General features: G+C 41.5%; 1 protein-coding gene across 19 annotated transcripts in view; it reads right to left on the reverse strand.

The window, feature by feature from the left end:
* The window catches only part of Asah2 (N-acylsphingosine amidohydrolase 2), a 107605-nt gene that overhangs the window by 25930 nt on the left and 64810 nt on the right, over nucleotides 1-16865 (reverse strand). For all 19 annotated transcript variants that reach the window (XM_039107021.2, XM_039106988.2, XM_006231263.3 and 16 more), the window contains 6 exons: nucleotides 10996-11116; nucleotides 8893-9018; nucleotides 5246-5332; nucleotides 2974-3078; nucleotides 2776-2857; nucleotides 491-606 (listed from right to left, as the gene is read on the reverse strand). In XM_039107021.2, coding sequence (XP_038962949.1) covers nucleotides 491-606; nucleotides 2776-2857; nucleotides 2974-3078; nucleotides 5246-5332; nucleotides 8893-9018; nucleotides 10996-11116 — 637 coding nt within the window. The remainder of the gene's footprint in view (nucleotides 1-490; nucleotides 607-2775; nucleotides 2858-2973; nucleotides 3079-5245; nucleotides 5333-8892; nucleotides 9019-10995; nucleotides 11117-16865) is intronic.

The raw sequence follows: 16865 nt of genomic DNA on the forward strand, positions 1-16865 counted from the left end.
GATTTCCTCTGCAAAGAACACTTCATGGACTGCCTTCCTAGAGCCCAAATAACATGAATGTTAGTCTTCCCTTTCTATATTCCAATCCCTTCCATGTTTCTTAATAATTAGATAATGTGTTAGTCTTCATAGTAGTAATTCTTTAAAGTTGGATCCAAATGTGTAATATCAAACATTCATGGGAGGTGACTGACTGAGAAGGCTCTGCAGCGAATGTGCCAGCCACGCAAAGCTAAGTCCAGTCCCCAGAACCCAAGTAAAGGTACAAAAAGAGAACCAACTCCACAAAGTGTCCTCTGACCTCTACAGACATGCCCCCTCACACATATAGGTAATAATTGTAGTGGTAGTAAATATGTAATGACAATAAATAACAAATTACGTAAGAGCATCTAAGAAAGATCTTCCATGTCAGTAGACATTAACTATTTAATTTCTGAAACTACGTAGTATAACATTCTGAGTTCCTTATGACAGTCGGATGCATTACCTCTCCCGTGTGGATTAGGATTGGTTTAGGTTTCTGGCATTCTATGATTTCTTCAGATGGTTTTCCCAAGAGCTGGTCCCGAAGAGTGTCCCAAAATAGATTCCCTTCTGTTGTTCCTATTAGAATTGTTATGATTAGTAATATACCTTGTACAAGCCCTCTGAGGACACCATGATTTAGATAGTATGGCACAATCATTCTAGACAGTTCAGATATTTTATTAAGGTTGTCATTCAGTGACTTCAACAATTTAGAGCAATAGAAGGGGCAGTGTTTCCTGTATATCCTAAAATAATAGCCCTTAATAGACTGTCATTTTTAATAAACAATGACAATACTATCAAGGTTGTACTCATATTAACTATGCTCATTTATGTCACAAATAAAGACGGTTTAATTTAATCCACGGGTTTGTGAACCGCATCAGCTTTTTCTCATTTTAAAAATTATCACTGATTACTTCAACATGTAATACTAGCTGTCTGGCTTGTAAATAGTAAAACTTTTAGAACTGCAGGGTAAGCCTTCATGGTGGTGAATGATTCTTTGGTGTGATGATAAGTAACAAAGAGGGAACTGATCTGGATATCTGTGTCTTGAAGAATATAGTCAAGAAATTGCAAAGGCGACCTATTAAATGTGGGGAAAGATTTTCAAGTAATTTAACTGATGCGGGATTTGTATACAGAAATACATTTTAGAAAGTCTCATAACTTAATAATTATATTAAAAAAAACAAACTTAAAGAAATAGTTCCCCCCAAAATACACATGATGGCCAGTAGTCACACGAAAAGACATTTGACATCAAATAGGTGATGCAGATCAAACCCACAGGGAGACAGCATTCCACACACATGCTGGCTACAGTCAGCATACCAAATAGCATATATCGACCAAGATGTGGAAAATTTTAATGGCTACATTACTGACACAGATGTAAAGCAGTGCAGCCATTTGGGAGCTCATGTGATAGGGCCTCAGATGTTACAACACAGTAAACATGTGACCAGCAAACACTCCCCTCTATATACAAGCCTAAGAGGAAAACTGCAAACACAGACCCACTCTTGTACATATGTACTTAGGGAGGCATTATTCTTAACATACAAAAAAAAAAAAAAGGAATAACCGGAACATCAATTGAGCAATTGGCAAACAGCATCTGGTATATTGATACCATGAATCAATTCAGCCATGAAAGGGAAGGGAGCACTTCCGCATTCTATACCTCCATGTTCCTTAAAGCAGAACGCCACATAAAAGATGCAACAGAAGTCCAGACAGTGTGTGTACCCTGGCATTTGAAATGTCTAAGGTAGCAAATGTAAGGACGGGAGGTTTGCTGGTTGCTTAGACCGAGGGAGAGGACATGTGTCAGCTAAACATGGTCAAAGCTTCTGTTCGAATAATGGAACCTCCAACACTGATTTTGAGAAAGTTGTATGTCTCTCAAAATATTAAAAACCACCAAGTGTACTTTAAATAGCTGACTTATATGGCTTGCCAATTATTTCTCAATAAATAACTGCGATTTCTGAGTTGCCAGCAGTTGTCTAAAATTCATTTTATGTGCAATTTCCCTTATCGGACTTATTTTTTGAAAATATTGTCTCTCGTTGTCAGGGCTATCCTTTTCACTTCTCTCCTTACACTCTTTGCACGCTGCCATCACAAAGAAATCATAGCTGCTTAAAGTAAAAGACACCCTGGGGGCAGGGAGATGACTCAGTGAGGAAGTGCTTGCCTCTAAAGTGTGAGAATCTGAGTTCGAATCTCCCAAAACCCACATGAAAAGGCAGGTGCGCTGGCATACACCGGTAATCTCAGCAATGGTGAAACGGGAGATAGCAACAGGGAGAGCCCAAGAAGCTGAAGGGCTACCTAGCCTGGTCTTCATGGCAATTGCCAAGCCAGTGAGAGATCTACTCTCTAGCATTGAGTAGAAGGCACTTGGGGTCCAACATCTCTAAGCCCTACACATATGCACACATGCCCAGTCATACACATACATACACACACACTAAATGAATTACCAAGGTTCATCAATAAACTAAAATGCTAAGAGACTCTGCTTCTGGTTATATTTGAATTAACAAAGCTCAGGGACAAGGGATACCTACTCCTGGGCAGTCTGAGACGGCACACTGACACTCAGCTAGCCTCGAGCCACCCGAGTTAGAGATGGGAATCATAAGCACACTGGCCACAGGTCAGCTTCATTAGGAAACAGAAGCCTGAAGCCCCCGAACCTAGAAGCACACATTCCATCCTCCTTTCTCTCACCCTGTGTAATATTGAGGCCCGAAACTCCATCAATTGTGCCTGCGGCAAAACTGTAGCCCAGGGCGGCTTTACACGTCTTCACCTGAAGGAAAGATCACCAAACAAAAACAAAGAAAGAAGAGACACAAGTTCATCTGTGAGCAAAAGGGAGCTGCGCTTGGCCCGTGTAGCAAGGTCGGTGTCTTCTGTCATACTCACTGTGTGTGTGGCATTGAGTTGGACGCTCACATCCGTCATGTTCACCCACTGGTGAGCTGTGAGCACTGGGCCGGTCACTTCCTGGGAGGCAGAGGCATGCAGCTCCTAGAAAAGCCACATAGGCTCACTGCCCTGAGGAAAAGAACTGAAGAGAAATAGACACAGCCCCTGGCACCGAGTATCTTCTGCACCAAGACACCTTTCTTTGACTCTTTGAAAACAATCCCACTGCCAACCCATGTTCCCTCCATCCATCCCAGTGTTTTCCTAGAACTTGAAACCTCCGGGAAGGTTGACCTGTAGTTCATCTCAAAAGAAGAACGTAACATGACTCAGCTCATGGCATAAAATCCCCAACCTCACACTTGCTGTGAGTGCCAGACTTGGTATAAAATGGCCCTCTTAGGACCCCAGAGATCTCCAAGGACAGGAGACTGGCAGTGTCTTGAAGACTTCGAGTCCCACACACATCAGCTAATCTTTGACATCCTTGTTTTGTATCAAGTCGGGTGGTGCTTTTCCAAGTGTGTGGGAAATGTAAAGTTTAATACTTTTAAGAATATTCCTGGGCTGGAGAGATGGCTCAGCCATTAAAAGCGAGGCTCACAACCAAAAATATAAGAATATTCCTGCATATTCATCTAAGGCATACAATAGAGGAAAATTCTACTTCAGTGCAAGCACAGCGGCCTGACACCTAACCCACTTCTATGACAGCCGAGTGTGGACTTTTAAGATAAGCGACTGCAGCCTGCAGTCCTGGTAGCCAAGGAAGCTGAGCCTTATTGAGAAGAGATTCCAGAATTGCTCTGCCCCAGGCTGAGGACACAAACAAAATCTGTGGCAACAAAGGGTGTCATAGGCACATCCCCCCCAAAGAATCCGTAAATTAGAATAATCCACTGATAATACCGCAGTGAATAAAAAGAACCTACAGTAATCAGTCAGGCCATGGTTATGGCTTTCACGCCTGATTGTTTTGAAAGGCACTTTTGTTCTTCTTAATTGCTTCTGAAACATTTTAGAACTCAAACAGAAATATCTATTTAAACACAAGCAGGCAGGTGTGTGTGTGCCTGTGTGTGTGTGTGTGTGTGTGTGTGTGTGTGTGTGTGTGTCTATGTGTATGTGTGTGTGTGTGCGTGCCTCTATGTGAGTCTGTGTGTGTGTGTGTGTGTGTGTGTGTCTGTGTGTGTACAAGTCATGGAAACAAGGGGATTTAATGCTATCAATTGGTTAGAAGCCATTTCTCATTATCATCTGCCCCTCAGAAATTTCTCAGTAGAAGCAGATACAAAAATGGGGAGAGCATGGGATACAAACTTTAGCACATCAGTGGGTAGATAATAATGTGTCTATCACACAAACAGGGGGATCTCAATTACATTCCCAGTACTCATGCAAAAGCCAAGTAGAGAGTCACACTTCTATAACTCTAGTACATGGGAGACAAAGACTGAAGGATCCCTGGGGCTAGTTGCTGAGGGATCCTTGTCAGTGTAGGCAACTGATAAAGTTCTAAGTTCAGTGAGGGACACCCGCCCCCAAATAACAAGATGGAGAGCAGTTAAACAAGAGACCCAACCTCAGCCTTGGCCCCACATGCATGTGTACACACATACACACATGGACATGCACCCTCACACCCCAAAGCACACACCTATTCATACATAAATACATACATACATACATATGTACACCACATACATCACATACATGAAACCAATAGTTTAGAGGCAAGATGAAAGCGGAGTCATTCATAGTAATTTCATTGCAAATCAGATCCTCCTTCAGCACAGTTATTTTGTTTGTTTTATTTTGTTTTAAAAGAAAAGTAGGGTGGCCTTTGCCCTTTCAAAGAAGCATACAAACTGATGGGAGCTCACCGTGACTGAGATGTTCAGTTAGTCAGATAATGGCTGGAGAGATTTCCAAGAATCTAGATGAGACTGGTTCAGAGTGGGACCACATTAACTGAACATTTAGAGTCTATCTGTCTCCTCAGCCTGTGCTCATGCACTCTGGGTTTCTAGCATCCTAAAATAGAACGTTTTCCTGCTTGCTCGGTTTTAAATGCACTAGGAAATCTGACCAGATCAGGCAGAGTCCTGCCTGGCTCCCAAGGGCAACTTGTCAAACCAAAGTCTTTCAGACATCCTGGCCAGCCTGCGCACTTGTGGCCTTCCTTGCAATTATGGACTTCCTGCTAAATGAGGTCTGTGGGTTTTAAAGAACATGAAACAAAGATGTAAAACGCTGGGCTCGTGCCTACCTTGGCTTTCTGATAGATGACCCGTCCTATAATGTGTGTGCTCTCAAACATATCTTGTCCGGGTCCACTGGCCATGCACATGCTAGGCTGGAGCAAAATGAGACAATGTGGTCCTTAGTGTGGTGACGGATGGCTTTGAGAAATAGAAAATTACACATGAACCCAAGCAAATACATTTGCTAAGCCCATTCTAGCGTTTCTCTTCAGACGTTTTCTTAATTTACAGCTGAGGCAAACATAATCATGCATGCATTCGGAGCAAGGAATGTTTTCAGATCGCATCTCTTCCAGTAACTTCCTTTGAAAATTAGGAAACAGAGTTTCAGCTCGGCTGAGAGATTTGCTGTACCTCTCACAGGAGCTAAGCCTGAGCTGGGACTGGAAGTCAGGCCTTATGCTCTACCACTGCTATTTGTTTGCTGATGCTGGCCTGGGACTCTTGCTCTGATTGTCTTACACAGAAACTCGTTCAGATTACATTAGAACCATCAGCCATTCTCCTGGGAAGAAAATTAGCAACTCTAGCTCTATATCCTATTTCTTAGACCAGAAAAGCTCAAGACTGATCAAATACTTAAATATGATAAGTGTTACAAAGAACATGCGGAAAGAAGATACAGGAAAATAAATGCCACCATCTGGGAAATTTTACAAAAAGACCCAAACATAATAAAGAACAGGTTTAGTAAACTTGACATCCTAACATTTTAAACATCTATGTGGGAGAGACAATGTAAATAAGGTGGATAGAAAATCTCATAGACTGGAGAAACTTTGTAATGTTTATGACAATTATAACATACTAGGGACTTCAAGGTGTTTTGGAGAGAAGAACATTACTGCTTTTCTCCCTGTAAAGGAGATGAAATCATTCTACTCATTTTTTTACCGATCTCCCTTTGCCTCAGCACTACCCGTGACAGCTACCATCAACCACAGCGCCCATCAACAGAGGCCTGGTGTTCATCTTCACTAGAAGGTTATTCAGCTGTAAAAGGGGCTGGAATCCATTCATTTGCAGCAGTGTGGATGGAATCAGGAATCTTCTGTTAAGTGAAATAACCCAGGCACACAAAAGCAAACACATATTCTCACTTACTTGTAAAACCTAGAAAGCTAAGCTCATGTAAGAATGGGGTGGAATAGTAGTCACTAAAGACCAGGGAAGGGCAGAGAGGAACAAGGTAGAGAGAAATTGGATAAGGGTACCAAAACAATGCTAAGCTGGATTCATTCTGGTTTCTGTAGCACAGTAGGGCAACAACTGTCGACAATAATGTAAGCTATATTTAAATTAATGAGGAAGGTGGGAATTTTCCAACATATAAAAGCACAGGCATATATAGGTACCACAAATTATTGTACTATAAACTGCCCAAGTACTGTATCTAAATTTGAAAAATAAAAGGAAAAGAACATCCTTATTAATTTCCTTCCATTGATCCATGCTGAGTTGGAGTTTCTCTTATCTGTAATAAAAAGCATCATAATGCATGTACCATGGACTATAGCTGGGACAGGAATTCATGTCCTGACTCTGTCTCTGACTGTTTGTCTATCTGTCTGTCTGCCCCTCCCCGTGTGTGTGTGTGTGTGTGTGTGTGTGTGTGTGTATGTGCATTCTCATTATTACTTTGCATATTATGCCATCAAGGAGTCTAAGAGTAGTATACTTGGCTTAAATGAAGGTTGAGGCCATAATGGCTCACACATGGGTGAATGGACAAAGCCACTGAGAGGGTAGACAGATCATGTGCACAACACATTAGGTGTATTTTCTCTTTAAAAGGGAAATGTAAACTCTTATACCTGTGCAGATGTGTGTGAGGTCAGGGATCAAGTGTGCTTATGGGAAAGAAGAGAGAAGAGAGGAGGAGAGCAAAGGGAAATACAAATATATATATATATATATATATATATGCATACTATTGTGGCAGTATATGTGCAGGGAGCAGATGCTGGCTACAAGATTTCCTGGGGCAAGGGAAGACGATCAAAGCGTAATTGGAAGGCAATAGAGTTAAAGAGCAGTAAGTTTCCCTGTGATGTTTCTAATTATAAAGGCAGTGTGCCCATTGTGAAAACTATGAAAATACATGAGAAGAAAAGCAAAATAATATATAGCAGAAAAGCTAGCCATAATAGTGTCAAGAGAAGGGTCATTAAAGTTGGTGTCACTTTTTCTTTTACTATAACATTCATTTTGGAAAATTGCCATTATACTGAGTATACAGTGTTGAATGTAAATTTATTACTCCATGTTGTATAAGCTGTCCCCCACATCATCCAATATTCCAATATTTGATAAACTGCTACATATTATTCTATTGCGAGTGAGTATATTTAACCATTTCATCATGAATTATGGAGTTAATAAGTACTGGTTACTTCTAATTAAGTTGAGTACTAATTAACTAAGATAATGAGTTCAAATGTATTTGCAAATTAATTTAATTGCAATAAATTGATAAAATGTACAAGTGAAGAAAAGGGAAATTTTCTAGCTAAAAATAATAACATACATACAACAAAACTGCTAACCCCTGCTGCTCACTGAGTAGGGTTGGAGGGTAGAAACAATGTAACAAAACTGGCAATAAAATGGGGATGCTTTATTTAGAATGTGAACCAGGAAGCCTGCTGTGTGAAAGCTGAAACAGGCTTACATGAATTCTGAGAAAGCAGATAAATAAATGAGAGAACAACTTCAATGGCTAACCACTAAAACTGCCACATAGATGTAGATACAGGGAAATTATATGGAAAATTCAAGTCCTAACAACCATAAATAAGTCATAAAAATTCTTCTTTGAATACATAGACAAACACAGGAAGAAGGGTACCAACAACAATCACTGAAGACTAAGGAGAAAAGTGGTATTTGATGTCTTAGTTACTTTCCTATAGCTGTGTAAAACACCACAGCTAAGGCAACTTATAAAAAAGATTTTAATTGGGTTTACGGTTTATGCAAGAGTTCATGATGGCGGACTAAGGGCACAAAGGGGTGTCTAGAACAGCAGCTGAGAGTTCACATGTAAATACACTAGCAGGAGGCAGAGAAAGAGTCAAGAAATGGTATGAATCTTTTGAAAACTCAAAGTCTACCCCCAATGACACACCTCCTCCAACAAGGCCACACCTCCTGATCCTTCCCACATGGTTCCACCAATTGGGGAGCAAACATCCAAACATATGAGCCTATGAGGACATTCACATTAAACTACTACATTTAAGGACTTTTAATTTTTTTCTATTTTGTGCATTCATGTTATTTGATGTTTTTACTGAAAGACCAGTTTTTAATTTTAAGAGGGAAGAAAAGGAAAAATCTTTAAAGAAAGAAATTAAAGGTTTACAATTTATGAGGAATGTCATAGCCAACAGGTTTGGGTACAAACTCAGAAACTCAAATATTCTGAGGTAAAAATATTTCAAGATGCCCAGGTTCAGGGAATTACAGCCTCTACATTTGGCATCACAGTGGAAAATTGTGACAAGCCACTTAAAATTCAGAGAAGCTGCCAGAGGGCTTCAGAAAAGAGTGGAGACCAGAGACCAACAGGCCAGAGTATACTTAGAAACAACAGATTTGCATGATACTGATGAATATTCAAGCATGAGGTAAGGATGCCCTTAATACCTACCCCACCACTGGGACAGGTGCTTTTGTCGTTGTCACAAGACTCCCCTGTGTTGACACAATGTGGGCCAAGAATGTTGGGCGACACGTCTCCGAGATTTGATGAAGCAAAGCCTGCTACGAATGGTCCCTGCCAAAATAAATCCATATTTTTTTCTTTAATAACGACTTCCATTAGAAGCACAAACATTCAGTGCCCTCATAAAACTTTTCTGTATGAACACGCATGTGGATAAGTACAGAGATCAAGCGCAGGTATCATTCCTAGGAACCATCCTCCTCCTTCAGTTTTGGTTGGCTGGTTTTGAGACACAATCGCTCACAAACTTTGTCATTTGTGGTAAGGCTATGGTGACCAGCCAGTGAACTCCAGGGATCTACCAGCCACTGACTCTCCAATACTGAGATTACAAGCCTGGCTCGAATGCTGAGGCCTCAACTCAGGTAACAAGAAGCATTTTACTAACTGAACTATCTCTGATCCCTCAGGCAAAATCATTTACAGACAATAAAAGAATATATGGTATTCCAAGAAAATTTTTTTTTATTTCTAGAAAGGCTCACATTGCCATTAATATTCTTATTTTTGTTGAAAATAATCCATTTATTAACAACAGTTTTCAATGGATCCTTTTGTAGAACTAGAGTTTCATAAAGGTTACTCATTGTCAGAGCCCGAATGTGCAGAACTAGTTTCATAAAGGTTGCTCATTGTCAGAGCCCGGATGTGCAGAACTAGTTTCATAAAGGTTGCTCATTGTCAGAGCCCGGATGTGCAGGGCCGGACGTGCCTGAGGGAGAGCCAGAGATAGGACTTGCCAAACCAGCTATCAGCCCCAAGGACACTGACCATCCATAGCCACCCCCTGCCCTTCCTTCACCCCCCTGAGTGAGATGAGCCACCCTACCTGCCTGCCGAGCTGCTAGATAACACATACTCCTTGCTGATGTCATTTCGCGCCGAAAGTAACCGTGCACCTTTTGAATTGACCAATCATGTGTAACCGCAAGAATGCCCCTTACCTCCCCTATATAAACCCCCGAGTTTGGAAGCTCGGGGTCGATTCCTCTGTCTCCTGTGTGAGATACATGTCGACCCGGGATCCTGCTAAGACCCGGGATCTCGTTAATAAAAGCTACCTCTTGCTGTTACATCAAGAATGGCTACTCGTGATTCCTGGGGGCACCCCACCCCTCGATCGGAGCGAGAGACGCGGCTCCCCGTTTAGGGGTACGCTCTTTCACTTTCAAAAGCATACTCTCCTCTAACACAAACAATTTGATGTGAAATGCAAAGTGCATTAAGTTATAAAAGTGGAGTCATCCATCTAGTATCTGAATGCTTTACCTGAAGCCCGGAAATAGAACTTGCCTTTGAAACTCATCGCCCTGGCTGGCCCACTGTGAGTTCCTTTTTTCTTAAACCAGATTAGAGACAGATCAGGCATCCATCTGCACCCACCATGTTTCCCAATAAACATCTTCAGTCTTCTCAGAGAAATCCATGGATTGATGGTCTTTTAAAACTATAAATGAGAACCTCTTTTCTCACACTGCATAGTGGTACAACACTTGAGATCCTGAAAGTTGGGAGGCTACAGATGGAGGATTATAAATTCAAGGTCAGCCTTGAGGACAGAGCAAGACCTTCTCAAAAATAGAATAGAAAGAGGTAGGAAGGAATCAGAAAAGAAGGAAGGAAGGGAAGGAAGAAGGGACGGGGGGAGGAAGGAAGACAGGAAAAAACAGGCTAAAATTAAATGCAAGCTAACAAAAAAGAAAGAGAAATAGGGTTTTGTCTAGAAGGGAGCTAAAAAAGCAGAATCTTTAAATGAGGTCACTATCTATGTATTGGGATCTTAATTCTACACTAGGGCTTTAGATTCTCATCATCTTTATTTTTTTTCTGCATCTGCATATTTTTTTTGCAAGCATGTGATGCTTGCAACCAGTGGCCAAGCAGAAGCGTGTCTTGTCTCCCTTGTCTATCTGCAGTCACCAGTTGCCCCTAGTTTAGGAGGTCCGTGAGAACACTTAATTCTTGAAATCTGAATGTCCACTCGATTCGCTGAATCGAGATGACGATTTCAGCGATGCTCATTCTTACCTGTCCAGGCAGATAGCCTCTGTTCTTTTCTTGCTCGAAAAGGTAAGCCGCGTAGCCCATATTGTCACTGTTGACGAGGTGGTTACTGTTGTTCATGCTCACGGGGTGGACGGCAAACCAGCTGTTAAGGAGAAGAAAGCTCCAAGTCAGGCAAAAGAGCCTGAGGGGCGAACCAGAGGTGAAGCCTTCCCTCAGAGGCTCGTCTTCTCTAGCAAACGATAGTATTTTGTGAGACTGACCCATTACCAAGGAAACACATAAAAGCGCCTTAAATCCTAAGCATCCCACATTCACACCCTTTCACTGCTGATCAGATAAAATTGCAAATAATGTACCCAGGAATTCTGGTTGTTTCCTTTAAAAAAATGCAGAATTCTATTTTTATGAATATCATATCTCCATTATTTTCATAAAAGCATGTACAAGTCCCAAGGGTGGTCAGTTACCCGACGATAATCCTGAATAATAGGACAGACGTGAACATTGTCCTTCAGGACACATAAGAGATAATCTTATTCAAATCAACCCAATCCGATTCAGTAGACACCTACTGAGCAGTAGCTGTGCGTCCAGCACTAAATCAATGGGGGTTTCTCTCTGAATCGCACAGAAGACAGAGATTTAAAAAAAAAAAATGGCCTTAATATCGTCCGACAAATGCTATAAAGAAATGCTCGTAAAGGCTCTTCAGACTAGCAATGACTAGTAATTAATTTGAAGGGCATTCCAGAGATAGGAACGACAGAAGGCTTAAGAGAGGCTAGGTATGCATAATTCAGCCTGTCCCCAGGCAGAGTAATGCTCTGCTTAAATACAGAGCCATACAATTTACAAACAAATTACACAACTGTAACTTCATTTCACAATGGTGGTAGGCTCTTTGCCTCCATCTACATGGTGACCCAGAGAATCAAAATGATGCTCTACATGTCATAGAAGACTAGTGTCCTATGGCAGCTTGCCTGGACCCTTATACATTATAAATCAAACCTTCATATAGGTGAAAGAAGCTGTTTCAACGTAAACATTTTCCCACAGAGTCATGTGTTTGAAAATGTAGTTCCTATTGGGGGTTTATGAAACTCTTCAGGTATGGAGCCGGGCTCACAGACTATAAATGCTATCGGCCTACAGGCAACTGGCTTGAAGGCCGTCACTCCTGCTCTGCCGTGACAAGAGGCCACAGCTATCCACCGCTGTCCATGCTTCAGGGACTTCCCTGCCACCATGTGCTATACTCTGTCAAACCATGAGCAAAATAAATCATCCTCAAGTTCTTTCCTTCAGCATTTTGTCAAGGCGATGAGGAACTTTAGCGAATATGGGTGTCTCCTGGATGCAAGGCAATGAAACAGATGAACCAAAAAGTTCAAGTAAAGAGAAATGTTGACACATTGAGTCTCAGGTAATTGAGGAGTCTTAAAACTCTTATGGACTCAACCCTATGCTGAAGAAATTTAAACATTTTGCTTACATCAGTGTAAACAGCACACAAAAGTGAACATTTATTTAAAGATTCAGGATGTTTTAGGATTCTGGGATCTCTATTCTCACTGCCTGGTAGGGGAGGTAGGCTGGAAATGGTGCCTTAACGCTCAGTGCAGTAGGCGGGCAGCACAAAGAAGTTACTCTGGTTGGTACAATGGGGCCTGGTGCCGATTACAAAGAACTGGGGGAGTCTGCAGGAGCTGAGAGGCTCCAGCTGGCACGAGCCTGGAGTTGCTTTATGGAAGACAAGCCAATACAGCCAGCTCTTTCACCACAGATAAACAAAACTGTCAATCAATCTCCGTCTCCCCATGTGCACACATATGTGTGTTTGTAAAACAGCATTTGATATGTAATACATGTTATAACAGTTACATAGAATTGTCACATATAAACATATTGAACATTTTGCATAGTCAAGAAAACAGTCTGCATACTGCTCTTGTATTCTGATTTAAACAAAATGGGTAGAAAAAGGTTTCATTGGACTCTCAATATATCTCAATGGTAGAACATTTGCATAGCATTGCAAGGCCCTAAACTATGTACACACACACACACACACACACACACAGATTAATTAAAGAAATGCAAAAATTTTTAAACTTTCTCAGACTTAGACTAGGTATTTAACCCTTTTTTTTGTGTGTGTGTTGCTAGAAGCTATAGGTTTCATTTAAACACTAATGTACTTGAAATTGTCATAAAACTAATGCCTGTACCGTGCAAGGTAAGAAGCTTGCTAATTTTTTTTTAATTTTTTTTTTATTAACTTGAGTATTTCTTATATACATTTCAAGTGTTATTCCCTTTCCCGGTTTCCGGGCAAACATCCCCCTCCCCCCTCCCTTTCCTTATGGGTGTTCCCCTCCCAACCCTCCTCCCATTGCCGCCCTCCCCCCATAGTCTAGTTCACTGGGGGTTCAGTCTTAGCAGGACCCAGGGCTTCCCCTTCCACTGGTGCTCTTACTAGGATATTCTTTGCTACCTATGGGGTCAGAGTCCAGGGTCAGTCCATGTATAGTCTTTAGGTAGTGGCTTAGTCCCTGGAAGCTCTGGTTGCTTGACATTGTTGTACTTTTGGGGTCTCGAGCCCCTTCAAGCTCTTCCAGTTCTTTCTCTGATTCCTTCAACGGGGGCCTATTCTCAGTTCAGTGGTTTGCTGCTGGCATTCGCCTCTGTATTTGCTGTATTCTGGCTGTGTCTCTCAGGAGCGATCTACATCCGGTTCCTGTAGGCCTGCACTTCTTTGCTTCGTCCATCTTCTCTAATTGGGTGGCTGTATATGTATGGGTCATATGTGGGGCAGGCTCTGAATGGGTGTTCCTTCAGTCTCTGTTTTAATCTTTGCCTCTCCCTTCCCTGCCAAGGGTATTCTTTTTCCTCATTTAAAGAAGGAGTGAAGCATTCACATTTTGATCATCCGTCTTGAGTTTCATTTGTTCTAGGGATCTAGGGTAATTCAAGCATTTGGGCTAATAGCCACTTATCAATGAGTGCATACCATGTATGTCTTTCTGTGAATGGGTTAGCTCACTCAGGATGATATTTTCCAGTTCCAACCATTTGCTTACGAATTTCATAAACTCGTTGTTTTTGATAGCTGAGTAATATTCCATTGTGTAGATGTACCACATTTTCTGAATCCATTCCTCTGTTGAAGGGCATCTGGGTTCTTTCCAGTTTCTGGCTATTATAAATAAGGCTGCGATGAACATAGTGGAGCACGTGTCTCTTTTGTATGTTGAGGAATCTTTTGGGTATATGCCCAAGAGAGGTATAGCTGGATCCTCAGGCAGTTCAATGTCCAATTTTCTGAGGAACCTCCAGACTGATTTCCAGAATGGTTGTACCAGTCTGCAATCCCACCAACAATGGAGGAGTGTTCCTCTTTCTCCACATCCTCGCCAGCATCTGCTGTCACCTGAGTTTTTGATCTTAGCCATTCACACTGGTGTGAGGTGAAATCTCAGGGTTGTTTTGATTTGCATTTCCCTTATGACTAAAGATGTTGAACATTTCTTTAGGTGTTTCTCAGCCATTCGGCATTCCTCAGCTGTGAATTCTTTGTTTAGCTCTGAACCCCATTTTTTAATAGGGTTATTTGTTTCCCTGCGGTCTAACTTCTTGAGTTCTTTGTATATTTTGGATATAAGGCCTCTATCTGTTGTAGGATTGGTAAAGATCTTTTCCCAATCTGTTGGTTGCCGTTTTGTCCTAACCACAGTGTGGTATTTAACCCTTTTAAGAAGTTGTTTTTAGAGCTTGAAGGGGCTCGAGACCTCATATAAACAACAATGCCAACCAACCAGAGCTTCCAGGGACTAAGCCACTCCCCAAAGACTATACATGGACTGACCCTGGGCTCCAACTGCATAGGTAGCAATGAATAGCCTAGTAAGAGCACCAGTGGAAGGGGAAGCCCTTGGTCCTGCTAAGACTGAACCCCTAGTGAACGTGATTGTTGGGGGGAGGGTGGTAATGGAGGAAGGATGGGGAGGGGAACATCCATACAGAAGGGGAGAGGGAGGGATTAGGGGGATGTTGGCCCAGAAACTGGGAAGGAGAATAACAATAGAAATGTAAATAAGAAATACTCAAGTTAATAAAGATGGAAAAAAATTTGAAATATAAATAAGAAATACCCAATTTTTAAAAAATGGAAAAAATTTAAAAATTAAAAAATAAATAAGAAGAAAAAAGAATACTCATTAAAAATAATTGAAAGCACAAAAAAAGTTGTTTTTAACATATTTGCAAGAATGTAGAATTAGAATCTAGCTGCTATTTTGCACAGCTCTCTCCTTTTCAGTTAGAGACATGTACCCTACTGGGACATTGTCTGTGAACCTGAGTTGTACATCTAACAGAAGTGACTTTACCTCAAGGGGTGACCACACTCAGTTCCCCACCCCTTCCCTGCCTCCTGCCAGGAATCTGAGAGACTGAGGTCTGTCATATAAACTGTACCCTGGGTAGGAGGTGCAGACACGGGGCCCCTGGGAACCTAACGCCAGTCTCTGCTTAGTTCACTGAGCCAGGAACCTCAGTTAGTCCAAAAAAAGAAGAAAGAAAGGCTCGTAAGACATCTTGCAAGAGCCTCTGTGCTAGCTATAGGCCTGTCCAGACTGAGTGTCCACAGACAAGTAAATTACACTCAAAGGTTGTGTTCATGAAGTTTCACGGGAACTTTTTGAACAATACAAAAAGCTATTGTGGGTTCATAATCAAAGTAAAGCTTGGTAAAGACTACACCTGCTTTGCAGGGGCCCTAATTCTGATGGCTGACACAGTTAAACAAGAGTGAAAAACAACAAATAATAGAAAGTGATGCCCAACGCTCAAGTGAAACAGGACGTGAGGATGAAGGGCAGCCTGGAGTGCTGTGTCCCCAAGAAGAGGAAGCCAAGGATTGATTGATGGCCACCAGTAAAAGCTAAGAATGCTAGCAAAGATTCTCCCTCAAAGGAAGGAACTAACCCCGTCAGTGCCTTGATTTTGGACTTCAGTCTTGTGATGAATCCGAGATCAAACTTATGCTATTTGAAGCCCCTCTGTCCATGATTAACCTCCAAACACACAGATTACATATTATAGTGGCTAAAATACCAACCCTGGAGTGAGACCCAAGTGGCTTTCACTAATTTGAATGGCAACATTTAATATCTGTAACAAAAATCATAAGTGCTTGAGATAATATCTACCTCTGATTGTACTGCTATTCTGGTAATATCTGGTAATCTGTGAGCATAGATATTTGTAGGACTGATAGTATTAATGCAATGTTAAAATAAGTGGTGGATGCCATTCATGTATATTAAAAAAAAAAAAAAAACATGCCCCTCATGCATGTTAAACAACACAGGGAGCATGAAATGGTTGCATGAGGAAACTCTGCCCTCTAGTGGCAGAGATTGAATGCTTATTAAATACCCATAAGCACATTCATTTCCCAAGTCGACTTGAAGGGTGGGGCATGTGAACCTTTCCGACTAATGATATGCTTGCAGAAGGACCAATCAATACTCATTAGATTTCCATAAACCTTCACTGTGTTAAGGTACTGGAGTTTCATGCTCTGCCTGTTGTGGTATTTGACATGAATTATTTTAATGAAGGCACCTGTGTCACCTCCCTTACAGTTCTTACCTCACCCCATTGGAAAATTTTGGGGAAAGAGGAGAAAAGATGTCTCAGTAAGGTATGCTGAAAGAATTATTTGGACCATGATTGGACTCAAATAAAACCCAACTCTTTCTAAAATGCTCAGATGGGGAAAGACAATGAGCTAAGGTCCAAGGAGGCTATCTGGGTTTCCTGCTGGACATCATCCTCAGAGTCATTTCACCATCCCTGCATCTGAGGAGAGATGAAGATTGGTA

Source organism: Rattus norvegicus, chromosome 1 (genome assembly GCF_036323735.1).
Source record: "Rattus norvegicus strain BN/NHsdMcwi chromosome 1, GRCr8, whole genome shotgun sequence".
In the NCBI taxonomy this organism is placed as follows: domain Eukaryota; kingdom Metazoa; phylum Chordata; class Mammalia; order Rodentia; family Muridae; genus Rattus; species Rattus norvegicus.